This window comes from Cololabis saira, chromosome 13, assembly GCF_033807715.1.
Source record: "Cololabis saira isolate AMF1-May2022 chromosome 13, fColSai1.1, whole genome shotgun sequence".
Taxonomy (NCBI): Eukaryota; Metazoa; Chordata; class Actinopteri; order Beloniformes; family Belonidae; genus Cololabis; species Cololabis saira.
Genome location: NC_084599.1, coordinates 39,080,566 through 39,095,767, shown reverse-complemented (window position 1 = coordinate 39,095,767; position 15,202 = coordinate 39,080,566). Strand labels below are relative to the sequence as shown.

The 15,202-nt window shown below is 38.1% G+C and overlaps 2 protein-coding genes across 5 annotated transcripts in view; one reads left to right on the top strand and one right to left on the bottom strand.

Moving 5' to 3' along the window:
• Positions 1 to 244: 244 nt before the first annotated feature.
• On the bottom strand, positions 245 to 3,322 carry LOC133457907 (uncharacterized). Its single transcript, XM_061737287.1, has 4 exons — positions 3,237 to 3,322; positions 1,903 to 1,996; positions 1,584 to 1,671; positions 245 to 759 (listed from the first exon to the last, which is right to left on the bottom strand). The coding sequence occupies exons 1-4, from the start codon at positions 3,289 to 3,291 to the stop codon at positions 391 to 393; spliced, it is 606 nt and encodes a 201-aa protein (XP_061593271.1). The 5' UTR covers positions 3,292 to 3,322; the 3' UTR covers positions 245 to 390.
• An 8,761-nt stretch (positions 3,323 to 12,083) lies between these two features.
• ptbp1b (polypyrimidine tract binding protein 1b) overlaps positions 12,084 to 15,202 on the top strand; it is a 40,443-nt gene continuing 37,324 nt past the window's right edge. The window contains exon 1 of one of the 4 annotated variants that reach the window (XM_061738863.1): positions 12,084 to 12,129. In XM_061738863.1, coding sequence (XP_061594847.1) covers positions 12,122 to 12,129 — 8 coding nt within the window. In that variant the 5' untranslated portion in view covers positions 12,084 to 12,121. Of the gene's footprint in view, positions 12,130 to 12,252; positions 12,321 to 15,202 lie in introns of those variants that run through there. The other 3 variants (XM_061738865.1, XM_061738864.1, XM_061738867.1) reach the window with 3 other exon arrangements.

Below are 15,202 nucleotides of genomic sequence, written 5' to 3'. Positions count from 1 at the left end.
TATTATTTTTTGTATTTGTATTTATTCATTTATATTTGTTTTTTTTTTTTGTTGTAAATAGTTGTTTTAATAGTACTTTTGTAAATAGTTGTGAATGTTCAGACAAATCTAATCAAACAAAGTAAATCTATTGTTAATTGTAAATAGTTGGTCTCTACTGTTGTGCTTTATCTGTAAATAGTAAAAAATAAAGTGTACAATTATATTTTTAACAACAATATTTTTATTCAATTTCTTCTCAATAAACACAGTAAACTTCTCTTAAATGTATTAGGTAATAACTTAAATTGGAAAAATAAAATTCTTATATAAAAACTATGTACAAAATTAACATGTAAAAAGTAAACAGTATGATTAACAAATTAACAAAAAAATTTACATTTACAACAACTATTTATCTACAAATCTCTCGAGCAGGGAAAAGAGTCTGTCCATCCTTTCCCTGCTCTCCTGCGCTCTCCTCTCTTCTGTTTCCCTCTGGAACCTCATGTCCTCTTTGAGTAGATGTAACAGTTCATCCTCTCTATCTCTCCTTCTCTTCCTCCCTGCTGCTGCTGCTGGCATTGGCCGGCTCTCATCCTCTTCCTCTTCCTCTTCCTCCTCCTGGTCACCCACCGCTGCACTTGGCCCCGGTGTGTCCTCAGGGATGGAGGCAATTAGGAAAAGGGGGGCCACAGGGGGGGCCACAGAAGGCCTCTGTCTCAATAACTCATCCATGAGGTCAAACCAGGGCCAAGACCCTGGACACTTCTTGCAATCCTAATATGGAGAACAACATCATCATGTGAACAGCAGCAAAACTTTTCAGCAAAGTGTTTATTAAGGCCCCGTTTACACGGAGCAAAAACGGAGGCGTTTTCATGCGTTTTGGCCGTTCGTTTACACGAAAACGGAGCTCAAAGTCACCAAAAACTATCATTTCTGAAAACTCCGGCCAAAGTGGAGATTTTCAAAAACTCTGTTTTCACGTTTGCGTCTAAACAGAGGAAAACGGAGATTTAGGCTTCAGGACGTCACATTATGCAACAGAAACTCACCAGCGTCATGTGTGCGACCTGTGTTTACAATTTGTTTGGCCACCGTCAATATTTTCTTGTATTTTACCTGTTTTATATTCTAAAGTCACACTTAAAAGTAACTCCACTTCTCTGTCACTCCAAACGAAAGACTCTCGTTCCGTCTTGGAAGTAAAGCCTGAATTATGGTCCCGCGTTAAATCGATGCAGAGCCTACGGCGTAAGGTACGCGGCGATGCGCGCCGTACGGTGTGCGTCGACGCGTACCTTACGCCGTAAGCTCTGCGTTGGTGTAACGCGGAACCATAAATCAGCCTTAACTGGAAGTTACACGTGTCATTTGTTGATGTTTTTTTCCAGGATTCTGATTGGCTGGCATGACGTTAATAGCGTATTTATGCGGATCCGTGTAAACGAAGAGATTTTGAAAACGATCTCGTGTAAACGATGGAATTTTTCAAAACGTAGAGGGGGAAATATCCATTTTTGTAAATACCCATGTGTAAACGGGGGCCTTACTTGCATGGGTAAAACAAATAATTAAATTTCCAGATCACATGTACATACTTTATATTTTTTTTTCAGGTTGTCCCACTTCTTCTTTGCCTGCGGGGTAGTCACCTTCTCCTGCAGGCCCATTTTCTCCAGAATAGTCCTCAACACAGAGAGAAACGAGAACATAAGGGAAACACAAATCAATCATGTTAACACAAGGACACAAATATTGGAAAAGGTGACAGCAAGACAGACACAAAATCCCCCAAATAATCATTGGATGCGTTTTTTTCTCTACTGGATTGTCTTTTTATTTTAGCCTTTGTATAGGATTCGGGCTAATTAAACTAACTTTTAAATACAAGATGTAAATATTTGTTTATTGTCTTACCTCCATGCCACACTGGCACTGTTCTTTGCCCCTGTGAACATGTTCTCATGCTCTGTTCTGAGCCTGATGAAATTCTCTGTATGCTCCTTGCTCCCTAAAACAAAATTGAAATGTTCAGGTTTTGTTGTTGTTTCATGTCAACAGACAAGATGGTTCTTCAACAGCAAAATAATACTAATAATCCTCAGGTTAGTACGACGGAGTACTAGGGCCAAACTAATACAAAAACATTTTTGAAATTACGAGAATAAAGTCATAATATGATGAGAATAAAGTCGTAAAATTACGAGAATAAAGTCGTAATAGAATAAAGTCGTAATATAATGAGAATAAAGTCGTAAAATTACGAGAATGAAGTCCTAATAGAATAAAGTCCTAATAGAATAAAGTCGTAATATTATGAGAATAAAGTCGTAACATTACGATAATAAAATCGTAACATTACGATAATAAAATCGTAACATTACGAGAAAAAAGTCATCATATTACGATTTACGAGAATAAAGTCGTAATATTACAAGAATAAAGTCATAATATAATGAGAAAAAAGTCGTAAAATTACGAGAATAAAGTCATAATATTGAGAGAATAAAGTCGTAATCGAATATAGTCGTAATATTATGAGAATAAAGTCGTAATAGAATAAAGTCGTAATATTACGAGAATAAAGTCGTAATAGAATAAAGTCGTAATATTACAAGAATAAAGTGTTAATTTATGAGAACTCTTAACAGGAAGAGTGTGTTAAAATGTTGAATATTGAGCATCTTGTGAAGTTATATTTATATATTTATAATATATTTAATATTACGACTTTATTCTCGTAATATTACGACTTTAAATTCTCAAAATATTACGACTTTATTCTTGCAACATTATGAGTTTATTCTCATAATTTTACGACTTTATTCTCATATTATTATGACTTTATTTTCGTAATTTCCTTTTTTTTTTTCTTAGTTTGGCCCTAGTTATAATAATACTACCTAATACTCCGTCGTACGTTAGCAATGTAATCAATACAAACATTTTACTGGACTTAGAGATACTCAACAGTCAACCAGGGTTCACAACCTAAATTTATTCATCTTGGTCCATTTATGTACGTAATATTAAGGATAAAAAATAATAAAAGTCCACAGTAACGATAAAATATATGTCAATCTCTTAAATGCTGTGAGGAATGTGGAGGCAGCAGAGCCTCTCAACTAGTTAGATGGTTATCAGCAACACTAACGCCACGTGTTTGAACTGATTTTTTTATGTTTTAAAGTCCCTTAGACTTTAATATATCTACCGTTACCTATTGGAGCGATGTGAAACCCAATACTTACATTTAAAAGTATCATTTTCTCCGCTTCTCCCGTTTCCCGCTTCTCCGTCCGCCATTGTAGCTGTGTCCCAATTCAGGGGCTGCTCCTTCGAGGGCTGGATTTGAAGCATGGATGTATTATGATTTGAAGGCCGATTACGTCACAGCGGCGCGCCGAAGGCTGTCCCGTTTCGAAGACTCCTTTTTTTTTTTTTTTAACAAACTTTATTCAACATTTCAAAAGTACAAAATTCCTTTGAGGAAACATTAGTTTGCAACTGAAACATAAGTTCACAACGATTTTATTAATAGATCCATGTTCACAACACACAAGCGAATATGTATATTCAGTACTCGAGTTGAGGGGGGAATGAGGGGGGAATGAGGGGGGATGGCATCCCCCCTGAAATAAAAACGGTCAAAATCATCCCCCCTGTAAAACTGCCATCTCCCCTTTCCATCCCTTATTTCATTTCATCAATGAATGTGGTTTTACTGCTATTTCAACATTTAGAGTCATCACCAGAAAAATAACTTATTTGACAATTTTCCCCTGTTTCAAGTAAATTTTCACTTGAAATAAGTAGGAAAAATCTGCCAATGGGACAAGATTTATCTTCTCATTACAAGCAATAAAATCTTGTTCCACATGCAGATTTTATTTACTTATTTTAAGTGAAAATCTACTTGAAACAGGTGAAAATTGTTGTTTTTTTTCCAGTGATGAGTCTTGTTTTTAAGTGTAATGAGATTTTTTTACTAAAATGAGACATTTTAACTAGAAATAAGACAAATATTCTAGTTCATATTTTTAGTTTTTGCAGTGATCCATTTTACTTATCCTGTGAAGGACAGAGGCATATTGATAAGTTCAGAAAACTGTTTTTTATTGTTGTGTTTTGATGTATTTGATGTAAGCCCAGTGGATATTTAAAGCTTACAGAAGGCTGCATTTAACTGCTGTATTTCTGCAGGTGTTTTGGTCAGTGCTATTATTTGTAATATATTATATTATTTGTAATCAGCACAAATTATCTGTCCCCATATGATAAAATCCACCATCCCCCCTGATTTTTTTTTTACAACTCGAGTACTGTGTATATCTATACATTTTTTTCCAAGATAATCTTCTAGATTAAATAAAAAAAATAAAATAAAATAAAATATAATAATCACAAAATAAAATAATCACAGGGGTTGACATTTCAACAAAAGTGTTTAAGCGTAGCAAAATCTGTAAATTAAAGAGCAAGAGACTTTAACATGGTTTCATATAAATCATGTATAGACTGATTTTCTTTTGATAGTACCTTTATAGATGTTATATCATTTTTTATTTCGTTTTTAAAACATACTATGGAGGGTTTGCTGTTTTTCCATTTATTTTTATGTATATGATATTTACCCAAAATGGGAATTATGTTCACCATCTTGGAGACCTTCTTTGGCATACCATCCATATAAATTATGACCTGAAGCTTGCTAAACAAACAGTTGTTGATCCCAATATTTAACCACCGATAAACATCTTGCCAAAAAAGCTTTGTGACCGAACAAGAAAAGAATAAGTGTTCAATTGTTTCGCGTTCTGTTTTACAAAATACACACGGATCTACTTCAAAATTGAACCTTCTCCTTAGGGTTTCAGCAGCAGGATAAATATTGTTTATTATTTTAAACTGAATTTCTTTTGCTTTGGGTGAAATTGGCCATTTAATGTAGCTGCTGTATGTCTTTGTTAATGTTACTTCATTATCTGTTACCTTTATTTTTGTTGATTTTTTGATATCATTATAGCTTTTCTTTAAACACATTTCCAAGTATTTTGTTATTACACTTTCTTTCACTCAATTTCAATTCACCGACTTTTAAATCAGGCACTTTGACAATCATATTTGAGTATGTAAGAATATTTTTTATCATGTATTTAAAGGGAAGTGGAATAGCTCTACAGATTTGATTGAATTCTCTAAAAGAGAATTTTAAACTAAACTTTTTACAAATATATTAAATTGCAATAAATTGCCATTTACATCCAACAAGTCAGTAACATATAGGACTTTTTTATCATACCATTCTTGTTTAAATAAGGTCTTCCTGTTAATAGTGATGGTTCTAATTTCAAAGGCTCCTTCAAATGCAGCCCACAAATGCAGCCTTCTTTTCCCGCTGTTTGAAGGATCCATCGGTTGTATCCTCCGCGGTCCACCATATCCCAAGATTCATTACGCACAGTCAGAAAAATATTTATTTCCAGAAAAATATTTTCAGATTCAAATTTTTTCAGAAAAATATATTATTTCCGCCGGCGCCGGCGGACACGCTTCTCTTCCTCCTCCGACAAAATTTCATTTCATTTTTATTTATTCCATATCATGGAAATAGTTCACATATGTTCCATTCCATGATGGAAATGGAAATGGAAATGGAAATGGAAATGGAAAATGAAAAACAAAAAAAACAAAAACAAAACTTCTGGCTCCATTTCTTTTTTTTTTGGTTCTTTCTTTCTTTACTATCGTGTTTCTTTCTTTCTGTCTATCTTGCTGTCTGTCTATCTTGCTGTCTGTCTATCTTTCTTTCTTTCTACCGTACTTTGTTTAGTAACGTAGGACAAGGGCGGGAACAGCTGGTGACGCAACCAGGAAATCCCCCACAGGCTAGACCGTCTCATTCATGGATGTATTAAATAACGGTCTCATTTCACTAGCGTCCGTCCAGCCTTCGGTATGGCCTTCGCGGTCTTCGAAGGCGTGGCCTACGAAGACCACGTCCTCAGAAGGACGAAGCCCCTGAATTGGGACACACCTATTGTTAAATATTTTTCTGACTGTGCGCAATGAATCTTGGGATATGGTGGGCCGCGGAGGATACAACCGATGGATCCTTCAAACAGCGGGAAAAGAAGGCTGCCTTCGTGGGCTGCATTTGAAGGAGCCTTCGAAATGGGACAGCCTTTGGCGCGCCGCTGTGACGTAATCGGCCTTCAAATCCAGCCCCCTGAATAGGGCTTGGTCGTCTTGACGTCATCACCTGGCAGAGCCATCCTGTTGGATGCTACCTTAGCTGCTCTTCAGGCCACTGAGCACTGTGTACAGACGTGCTCCCTCTTCGTTTTGTCTTAGCCTACCGGTACTTGTAATCGTTACTTTCCGTTATTCTGTAAACCATGGTAACCCGTTGCTGTGTTGTGGGGTGCAGCCACATAACAGACGTGGGGAAAAGATCGCTAATGGTTTAACTTTTCACCGCTTTCCTGCTCGGAGGCAGAACCACGGAAGCCAAGTATCTGAGATAACAGAGTAAAAGAGTCGTCGGCTTGATTGGATCGCAGCTGTAAGACGACCAAACATAACCTTCCACAGTAAACCACAAACAAACACTCACACAGACCGGGGTCGGATCATTCACACAGGTTTTATTCCCCACTTCTCCAGCTAAATGCAGTTGCTGGCAAGCTCTCTGCGCTGCGATTAACCCCAATCTTCAGATAAAACTAGTTTATTGAGGAAAAAATATTAACTCTATTTGCAGAGGAAAAAAATAATCCCACAAGGAAAACAAAAATATTGCTCATGCCTTGGAGCCTCTTCCGCATAATGTAGCGGTCAAAAAAGAAAAGAAAAAAGTAAGAGTAATACAAAACATGTACTGTATGTTGTACTATTATACTAATTTATTGAAACACATGGCGAGTCAAACATTTACCAAAGCAGCTGACAAACACTCGCAAACAAGGTAGCCGAAGACGTGGGTTGTGCAGAACTGCGGTAGTTAGTCCTTACTAAAGAGTGGAGCTCCGACGAGGAGCTCCATTCTTTAGTAGGGATTTCATGTGGATCCAAACCGTTAATAATCATTATTTTCTCCATATACCGCTCCCTGGCTTCCTTGTTTAAGGTATCCCGGTAAATTCCAGTTGCTTTTCGGCATTTTAACATCTTTTTTTGCGTTCCGTCTGTTCACTTGGTGCTACTACACTGCTACTACACTGCTGTTTGTTTACACTCACGAGGCTGCCAACATGGCCGCCGCGTCCCAGAATGCACCTTGGTGACCAAGCCCTACTGGGACACCCCTATAGAGTAGGTAGATATAGGATTATAGAGTACTGACTTGCACTGGACGAGGATGTGTCTCACTGTTTCTCTGCCTCCACACTCACATTTACCATCCGGGTGTTTCCCAATCAGAGCCAGCCCACTCCTCAGCCCACAATGCCCAAGCCTCAACCTGGAAATAACAACTGAGTCTTTCCTTTTACAGTTAAAGGTGCATTTTCCTTTTTCCACTGAGCTCTGTATAGCAAAATAAGACTTCCCTTTCTTTTCAGTTCCCCATGCCCTCTGCCACATTTCTTTTGTTGACTTATTTATGATTTCAGTGTATTCTGACAATCCATATTGTAAAGTGATTTCTATACTTTCCTCCTGTACTGCCTTTTTTGCCAACTCATCTGCCACCTCATTACCCTCCACACCCATATGCGCTGAAAACCCACCTCACACCCTGCTCTGTGAATTCTGTACAAGCTCTGGAAGATTTCTGACAGTAAGTCAGGTCTAGACTTGGATTTGGTTTCTTTTATTGTTGTTAATACTGCTGCTGAATCACTGCATATAATTGATTGCCCTTGTTTGTTATCCTCAACCCACCTAAGTGCCCATAATACTGCCATCATTTCTGCTGTGAATACTGACATGTGATCTGAAATCCTACATCCCTTTTTAAATCTTAATTTAGGTATAAAAACACCAAATGCCACTAACCCGCTCCCTGGGTCCTTTGACCCATCAGTGTATATTTGCAAATAGTCTCCCCATTCCTGTTGCAGGCGACTATTAACTTCCCTTATTATATCCCCTGATATATTTTTCTTGCCTTCATTCAGTATGTGCAGGTCAACCTGGGGATCTGGAATCAACCACGGTGATACTACTGACCAGCATATTGGAGGGCACAAATCAAGACAGGCAACACCAATTTTCTCCATAATAGATTTTAATGTTTCTCCAAAGTTTGTTTTAACCTTTCTTGCTATTCCCATACATTCCCAATGATGGTTCAGCAATCTTTTTGTAGGAAATGTTTCATTCTGCCCTTTTACTTTCATTAAATACTTCAGACCAAGTTTTTGTCTCCTGATTCTTCTTCTTCTTCTCAGTTTTATTGGCGGATCGCAAACAACTTTAAGGTGCATACCACCACCTACTGTACAAGAGTGTGTAAAATCATTTCATTTAGCCTGTTTTAAATTCTATTTATCAGCCTAGTGTCTTTTAAGAAATTAATTAGTGCATTTTTGGTGATTTCGACCCCCTCTTCCTATGTTCCCAGTATTCCCCTCAAATTCCACTCACGTCCTGCCTCTCCCACTTTTTCCTGTAGCCTTTCTCTTTCTATTTCATACCTGTTACAATACATTAGAATATGTTCACTGTTTTCTTTTACTCCACAGTTCTCACACTTATTACTATCCCTTTTTCCCATAACATACAAGGTGCCATTTAATCCTATGTGATCCAGTCTGAGTCTTGTTATGACTATTTCCTCCCTTCTGTTCCTTTCTGTATAATTCTTTGTTATGATAGACTTTTGTATTTTGTGATATCCCTGTCCTTTCTGATCTTCCTCCCACCTTTTCTGCCATATTTCCATTTCTTTCTTCTTTATTACTGCTTTACCTTCTCCTTTTCCTAGTGGAACTGGTATTGTTATTTCCTTTTGCAGAGCCATTTTTGCTAATTTATCAGCACCCTCATTCCCTGTTACTCCCTCATGTGCTGGTACCCAACAGAACTGTACATCTATGCCACATCTGTGTATTCTGAATAAACTATGATAAATATCTATGAGTAAGTCTTCTCTGCAAAGGAAAACATATGTCATTGATTTTGGAATTGTACCTACTCTCATGTCTTTTGGATTGATCTAAATAATTTCATAAATAACCAAATTGACTATTCTTGTAAATTGAACATCCAACATGTTTTATTTGGTCTGTCACAAAATGAGGAAATAAGTTCAGATAAATTATATGTTATCAACTTTCTAATACTATTTGCTAAATTTCATATTCATTGTACCAAATTTGCACACCAATGCCCGAATTTTATAGTATTTAAAGCACTTTTTTCATCCTATTTAAAATCTTTGAAAGAAAGTATGAATCCTAAAGCCAGCAAAACTAGAAGACTGTGTGAAGAATACAATTTAATATAAATCTTGTATCTCGAGCTTCTTTATTTTCTTTATTTTTATTTTTTGTTCTTTTACTTTATTGTTTTTCATGGATATGTAAATTTGAAATGTGAAATATTCTATATTTGTGTATCTACATTTTGTCCTACAGTGATGTAACATTTTCCTGTGCATATATTTCAATTAAAAAAAAAAAAGTCTTCTCTGCAAGTTGTTATTGATTGTATACTTCAGGACTAACCTCTTCCATCCACTGTAATCCAATAAAGACTGCCACCATTTCTGCTGTATATACTGATACGATTAGATAATATTTTGGAGATATTTACATCGATGCACCGTTTCCTGCTTCTTCTTCTTGAGTTTTATTGAGGACCCATTACCGCCACCTAGTGGTTTAAACTCCACATAACATTTAAAATACATTAAATAATTTAGTTGTAAGTAAAGTTGTAAATTGTGTATTCCCTTAGAAGGGGGTCTCTATTATTGATCACCTTTAGCTTTGATTATAGCACATATTGGCTCACTGTGGAAGCTTGAACATAAACTTATGTAATGACAGAACATTTATTATCTTCCAGGGGTGCACTTTTGTCTCTGCCAAGATCTTGTTAACTGTAGAATAAGATGACTGTCGTCAGTGTTTCTTCACCAGTCCACCCCTCAGACTTCCAGTGGGGGTGACATCTGGCATACGTGGTTTACGATCCGCATGTGGACATGATGTACTTTTGTTTCCCGAACACCACTCTTTCATAACAAGAGCCTGATGAATCCTGACAAGGTCGTATGCTGGCAAGGCAAGTTTATTTGTTTAGCACAATTCAACACAAGGTAATTCAAAGTGCTTTACATCAACATTAAAAGCGGCAAGACACAATTAAACAGTAAATAACAAATAAAATGAAATAAAATGATAAGAAAAGAGGTAAAATAATAAGAAGCACAAGTTGTTAAAAAGTAAGGGCAGTAGAGTACAGCAGGTAAGTATTTAATTTAAGAGTACGCCTCAGTAAACTAATGTTTTTAGGCCTGATTTGAAGGATCTACAGTTGGAGCAGACCTCAGGTCTACAGGAAGTTTGTTCCACCGGTGAGGAGCAGAATAACTGAACAACAAATCATACCTGAATCACCTGACCTTCTTTGCTCCAAAGTTTCTGAACAATCAGGAATTTTATAAATATAAACAAGGACGATTCTGTTATTATCATTCAACAAATCCACTTACAATAAACCTTCTGTCTGCTGAATTATTTGTGTGAGCAGCTGAACCATCCTCCAGCACACACAGTCACTTCCTGAAAAGCAACGCAGTGAGGAATAATTTATCAGGATGTTACGTGACACGAGTCCATCTGAGGAAAAAACAAAAAAACAGCTTCTGAGAGGGAAATGGAGCAGTGGAAGAGCTCAATGGGAATCATTGTTATACCGCCGGTTGATTTTGATATTAACATATGTATTTATTTTTTAATCAGGTAGAAATACAGAAAATACAGTATGCGTGTGTGTATGTATGTATATGTGTAGGTATGTATGTCAGAATCAGAATCAGAATCAGAATCATCTTTATTGGCCAGGTTCGAACATTGTCCAACAAGGAATTTGACTCTGGTAATTTTGCTCTTTAGGCAGTAAATAAACAAATGTGGTACTTGTTGACATATATATAAATAAACAACTAAGGTGCAGCAGTTTTAGGTAGAGAAAAATGACAGCTCTGAATAAAATAACATATGTTCTTATTTATATACTGTATGGAATGATATTTAGTAATCACATGTGGAATATGCTGTATGTTTGGGTACAGTTATTTTGTTTATACCCCGCAACTTCTCATATAGATTTATTTATGTATTTTGTTTCATTCACTAAATCCTAAATGCACTAGTTCATAAAAGCTAACTTTTTTTTGTGAAAAGGGTAGGCGTCATAAGCTTAGGCTTCAGTCTACACCTTTTGGTCCTTGGTTTTTTCAGTTAAAATTGTATATATATTATATATTTTTTTGTTTTACACTGACGATTTAAACGTGTACCTTGGCTTATTTGTGTTGTGGGAATTGTAAGGACCAATAAACCAAACTAAACTAAAAAAAAATGAATTAAACTTAGCCTGCCAGTATGCCAGTTTTAAAGTTATAAATTATAGCTCAGATTTAATCTTTTCTGCTCAGTTTTTCCATTTTTTTTTAACTGGAGTGTCGTTTAAAGACTTTAGAGGTATGATGTTGAACCTGGTACAAAAGGATCCAATCTCCACGTTACAATGTCAAACTTTACAGCAGTGGGATCCAGTAGTTTAACAAACGGGGCAGAATATTTATTTTGTCCACATTGGCCTCGATACAGAACATATCAAAACATCTCTTCAGAAAACGTGTGTGTGACGTCACGCAGGTTTGTCCGGTAATTTACGATCTTTGTTCGAGGCAGCGTTGCTCCGTCGGCTCGGGACAACGCCCACTTGGTATGAGTGAAAAACCTCTACATCTTCCCAGATTGTCGCGGTGCATCTTCTGTATAGACGATCTTCGGCGTGGAATCCCAGGTCTTTGTTGATACGCTGCAGCCAATCAGCGGCCGGAACGCTGACGGACGTGTCGATCCGACCAATCAGAGCGCGCCTCTGCGGACGAACGCCATTTTGTGGGTTTATGAGCCGCGGAGGGACCTGTTGCTCCGCAGTTCCGTGTTGTGCAATGGACGGGTGAGTTCTCCCGTCTAACCCTCTAAACACACGCTTTCCGACCGGTCCACATGCGTGTTAGAGCCGCAAACCCAGGCCATGCCCCCCTCCCCGTGAAGATCCAGCGGGTTTGCTGCTGCCAACGCTGCTCTCGGTGAAGTTTTAATGCTCGTGTCGGAGCCCGGAAGCTGAACTAGCCGCGTTAGCTGAAGGTTAGCCTCCGAAAAAAGGCCGTTTTTCTGCGGCCAAAACTCGGATTAAACGCCTCGTCCGCGAGGTTAGGCTTTATCATTTCCTCCCCAGGGAAGTGGGGAGGGAAAGGCGGCTGGTATCGTGCTGTGTGAGTGAGTTTTAGGGGGAGAAAGAAGAGCTGAGCGCTTGTTCTCACGCCCACTGCGGCGTGTTGTCACCTTTTATAAGCTGCACTTTCTGCACTTTCTGGGGTTGCTGGTGCAAAATCCCTGCAACTTTTCGATGGGTTAATGGTGCCGAATTGTATATTGGATTCAAAATATCAATTTTAATGCGTTTGCTGCTCGTTTTATTGTTTTTTTGTCTGAGCAAAAGGAAGAAACTTGAAAATTGTGGTATTTTCCTACGGAGTTCTGTTTCCTCAACGGAAATGCCTTGCGTGTAATCCGGGCTGCTCCTCGATTGAAACCACCTTCTGATTTATTTACTTCCCTTCCGCGGGATTTGCCGAGATCAATAAGATAAATACATTACAGGACTGTCTCAGAAAATTAAAATATTGTGATTTTCATTACAAATCAACTGAAATATTGCAAACCTTTTATTATTTTAATATTGCTGATCATGGCTTACAGCTTAAGAAAACTCAAATGTCCTATCTCAAAAAATTTGAATATTCTGGGAATCTTAATCTTAAACTGTAAGCCATAATCAGCAATATTAAAATAATAAAAGGCTTGCAATATTTCAGTTGATTTGTAATGAATCCAGAATGTATGACATTTTAGTTTTTTTTTAATTGCATTACAGAAAATAAATAACTTTATCACAATATTCTAATTATCTGAGACAGTCCTGTATTTTAAACCAACGTGTCGAGTTGAAACACATGGAAGATATCTTTAAAACGTTTTTCATCCAGAGCTTTTCTCTTAACATTGCACTTATGTGATGCAACTAGTGGTTAAACTTTATAAAACCCAGCCTGACTTGATTATATTAAAAATTATAGAGATCTAAGTCACATTAAACGCAGTTGATTTTTCCAGGGGGATTTTCAGCAAAAAAGGCAGGAAACATCAGCTGGATATTGAAGCCATCTGTTGATGTGATCACAGATAAACTGCTGAAGACGAACCACCACGTTTACTTCACCTTGATTAAAGTGTTACTTGATCCGGTCAGTGAATAATCTGTCAGGAGACATGTGAGGGTTTTGTGCCTCGTCAGGTCTCACGGATGCCCCGAGGGGTCCTGCAGCTCCGCAGCCCGACCAGCCGGTTTCTCACCAAGTTTGGTAGCGTGAGACTTTTGTTCGACGTTCTCACATGGGAAGCATGAATGTACTCTAACAGATTGCTGCATTTTCCCTCTTCTTGTGGAGGTGATGCTCTGTCGTTCTTGTCCGCCACATTGCGCAGCTCCAGATGTGCTGGGCGGGTGCTGTGGTTTTACACCCAGATTTTGACGAATGCGGGTTGTTTTCCTTGCCAGTCGATGATTTGAAACATTTTGAATGTTCTTGACTTTTTAGCAGAACTGTATCTTGAATGAAGAGATTGATTCCCATCGTTTGTCAGAGCTGCAGCACACGAAGCCTCTCGCGTGCCTTTGCCTGCTTGTACCAGGGATTTGTTGTCTTGGTGGTGTTGGACGTCTCTCCCGTTTGCTATTATCAAAGGTCAGGGTGGATCTGCGCTGGCGGGAGGCGGAGCCTGTTTTCAGCTTGCAGTCGTGAGTGATGTGTTCAGATCCAGCGAGACGTGTACATCCCTCCGGCACGTGGTGAATGCAACCAGAACCTTTTAGATCCACGGGAACAAAGTTGCTGGGGAAGGTTTTACATTCCTGCCTCAGAGCGAGGAACCTGCCCTCACACCTGGTCACGAATTGCGTGTGAGAAGAGCCTAAAATGAGCCTGGGGTCTCCGTTAGAGACGGGGGAGAACCTCCGTTGGCTGAGGAGGGAGAGTAGTGTTCCTCCACGTTAAAGAGTCGGCTACGGGGGTTCGGGCATCGGGTTAGGGAGGTGTCTCAGGCATCTCCGCGTGGGAGGAAGCTCGAGGCAGACCCAGGACGCTAGAGAGATTATATTTCTCACCTCTCCTCCCGGAAGAGCTGGAGGAGGTCTGGAGGTCTGCCTGGACTGCTGCCCCCGTGACCTGAACCGAGATAAGAGCAGGACCATGGATGGTTTTCCTGCCATTTAAAGGAGATAATAAATCCCCCCACCCACCCGATTCACCCTTCAAAAAAACCAAACAACTAACATGAGTTCTTTATACAATATTGGATGTATTTATGATCAAAAGAGCTACATTTTGAGCCATGGCTTCACAGCTTTGTCCAGAGCAGCAGGATTAGGGAGTCAGACACAACATGACAACGCCCCCTTTCTACTGCAGGTCAGGCTTTATATGTTTTATAAGTATGAAATCTGGTTTAAGGTTACGGTCCTCATGACCTCCAACACATACACAAATGAAATACTTTTCATTCATTTACTTTTCCTCTATTTATTTTAGGGCTGGGCGATTTTGGACAAAAATAAAATCCTGATTTTTTTATTTATTTATTTATTTATTTTTTTTTCTCTGAAAAACCGATTGTCGATTTTTTTTTTTTTTTTTTTGGTAAAACTACAAAAGACATTGGAATAAATTGTTTCAAATATTTTATCTTTATTTTTAAAGAAAAATAGCAAACACATTTCCCTATTGGGAATGAAGTGCAATTGAAAGATACTGTAAATCCTCCTTGAGTTTAGTAAAGTGACATTTACAATTTTCTTGACCAAACAAAGATGACTAGACAGGCTCTGTCTGTAATGCAGCCAGCTGCAAAAAAGGAAAATCGAATTTTCCGATTTTCCATTTTTTAACATCGATTGTGATTAATAAATC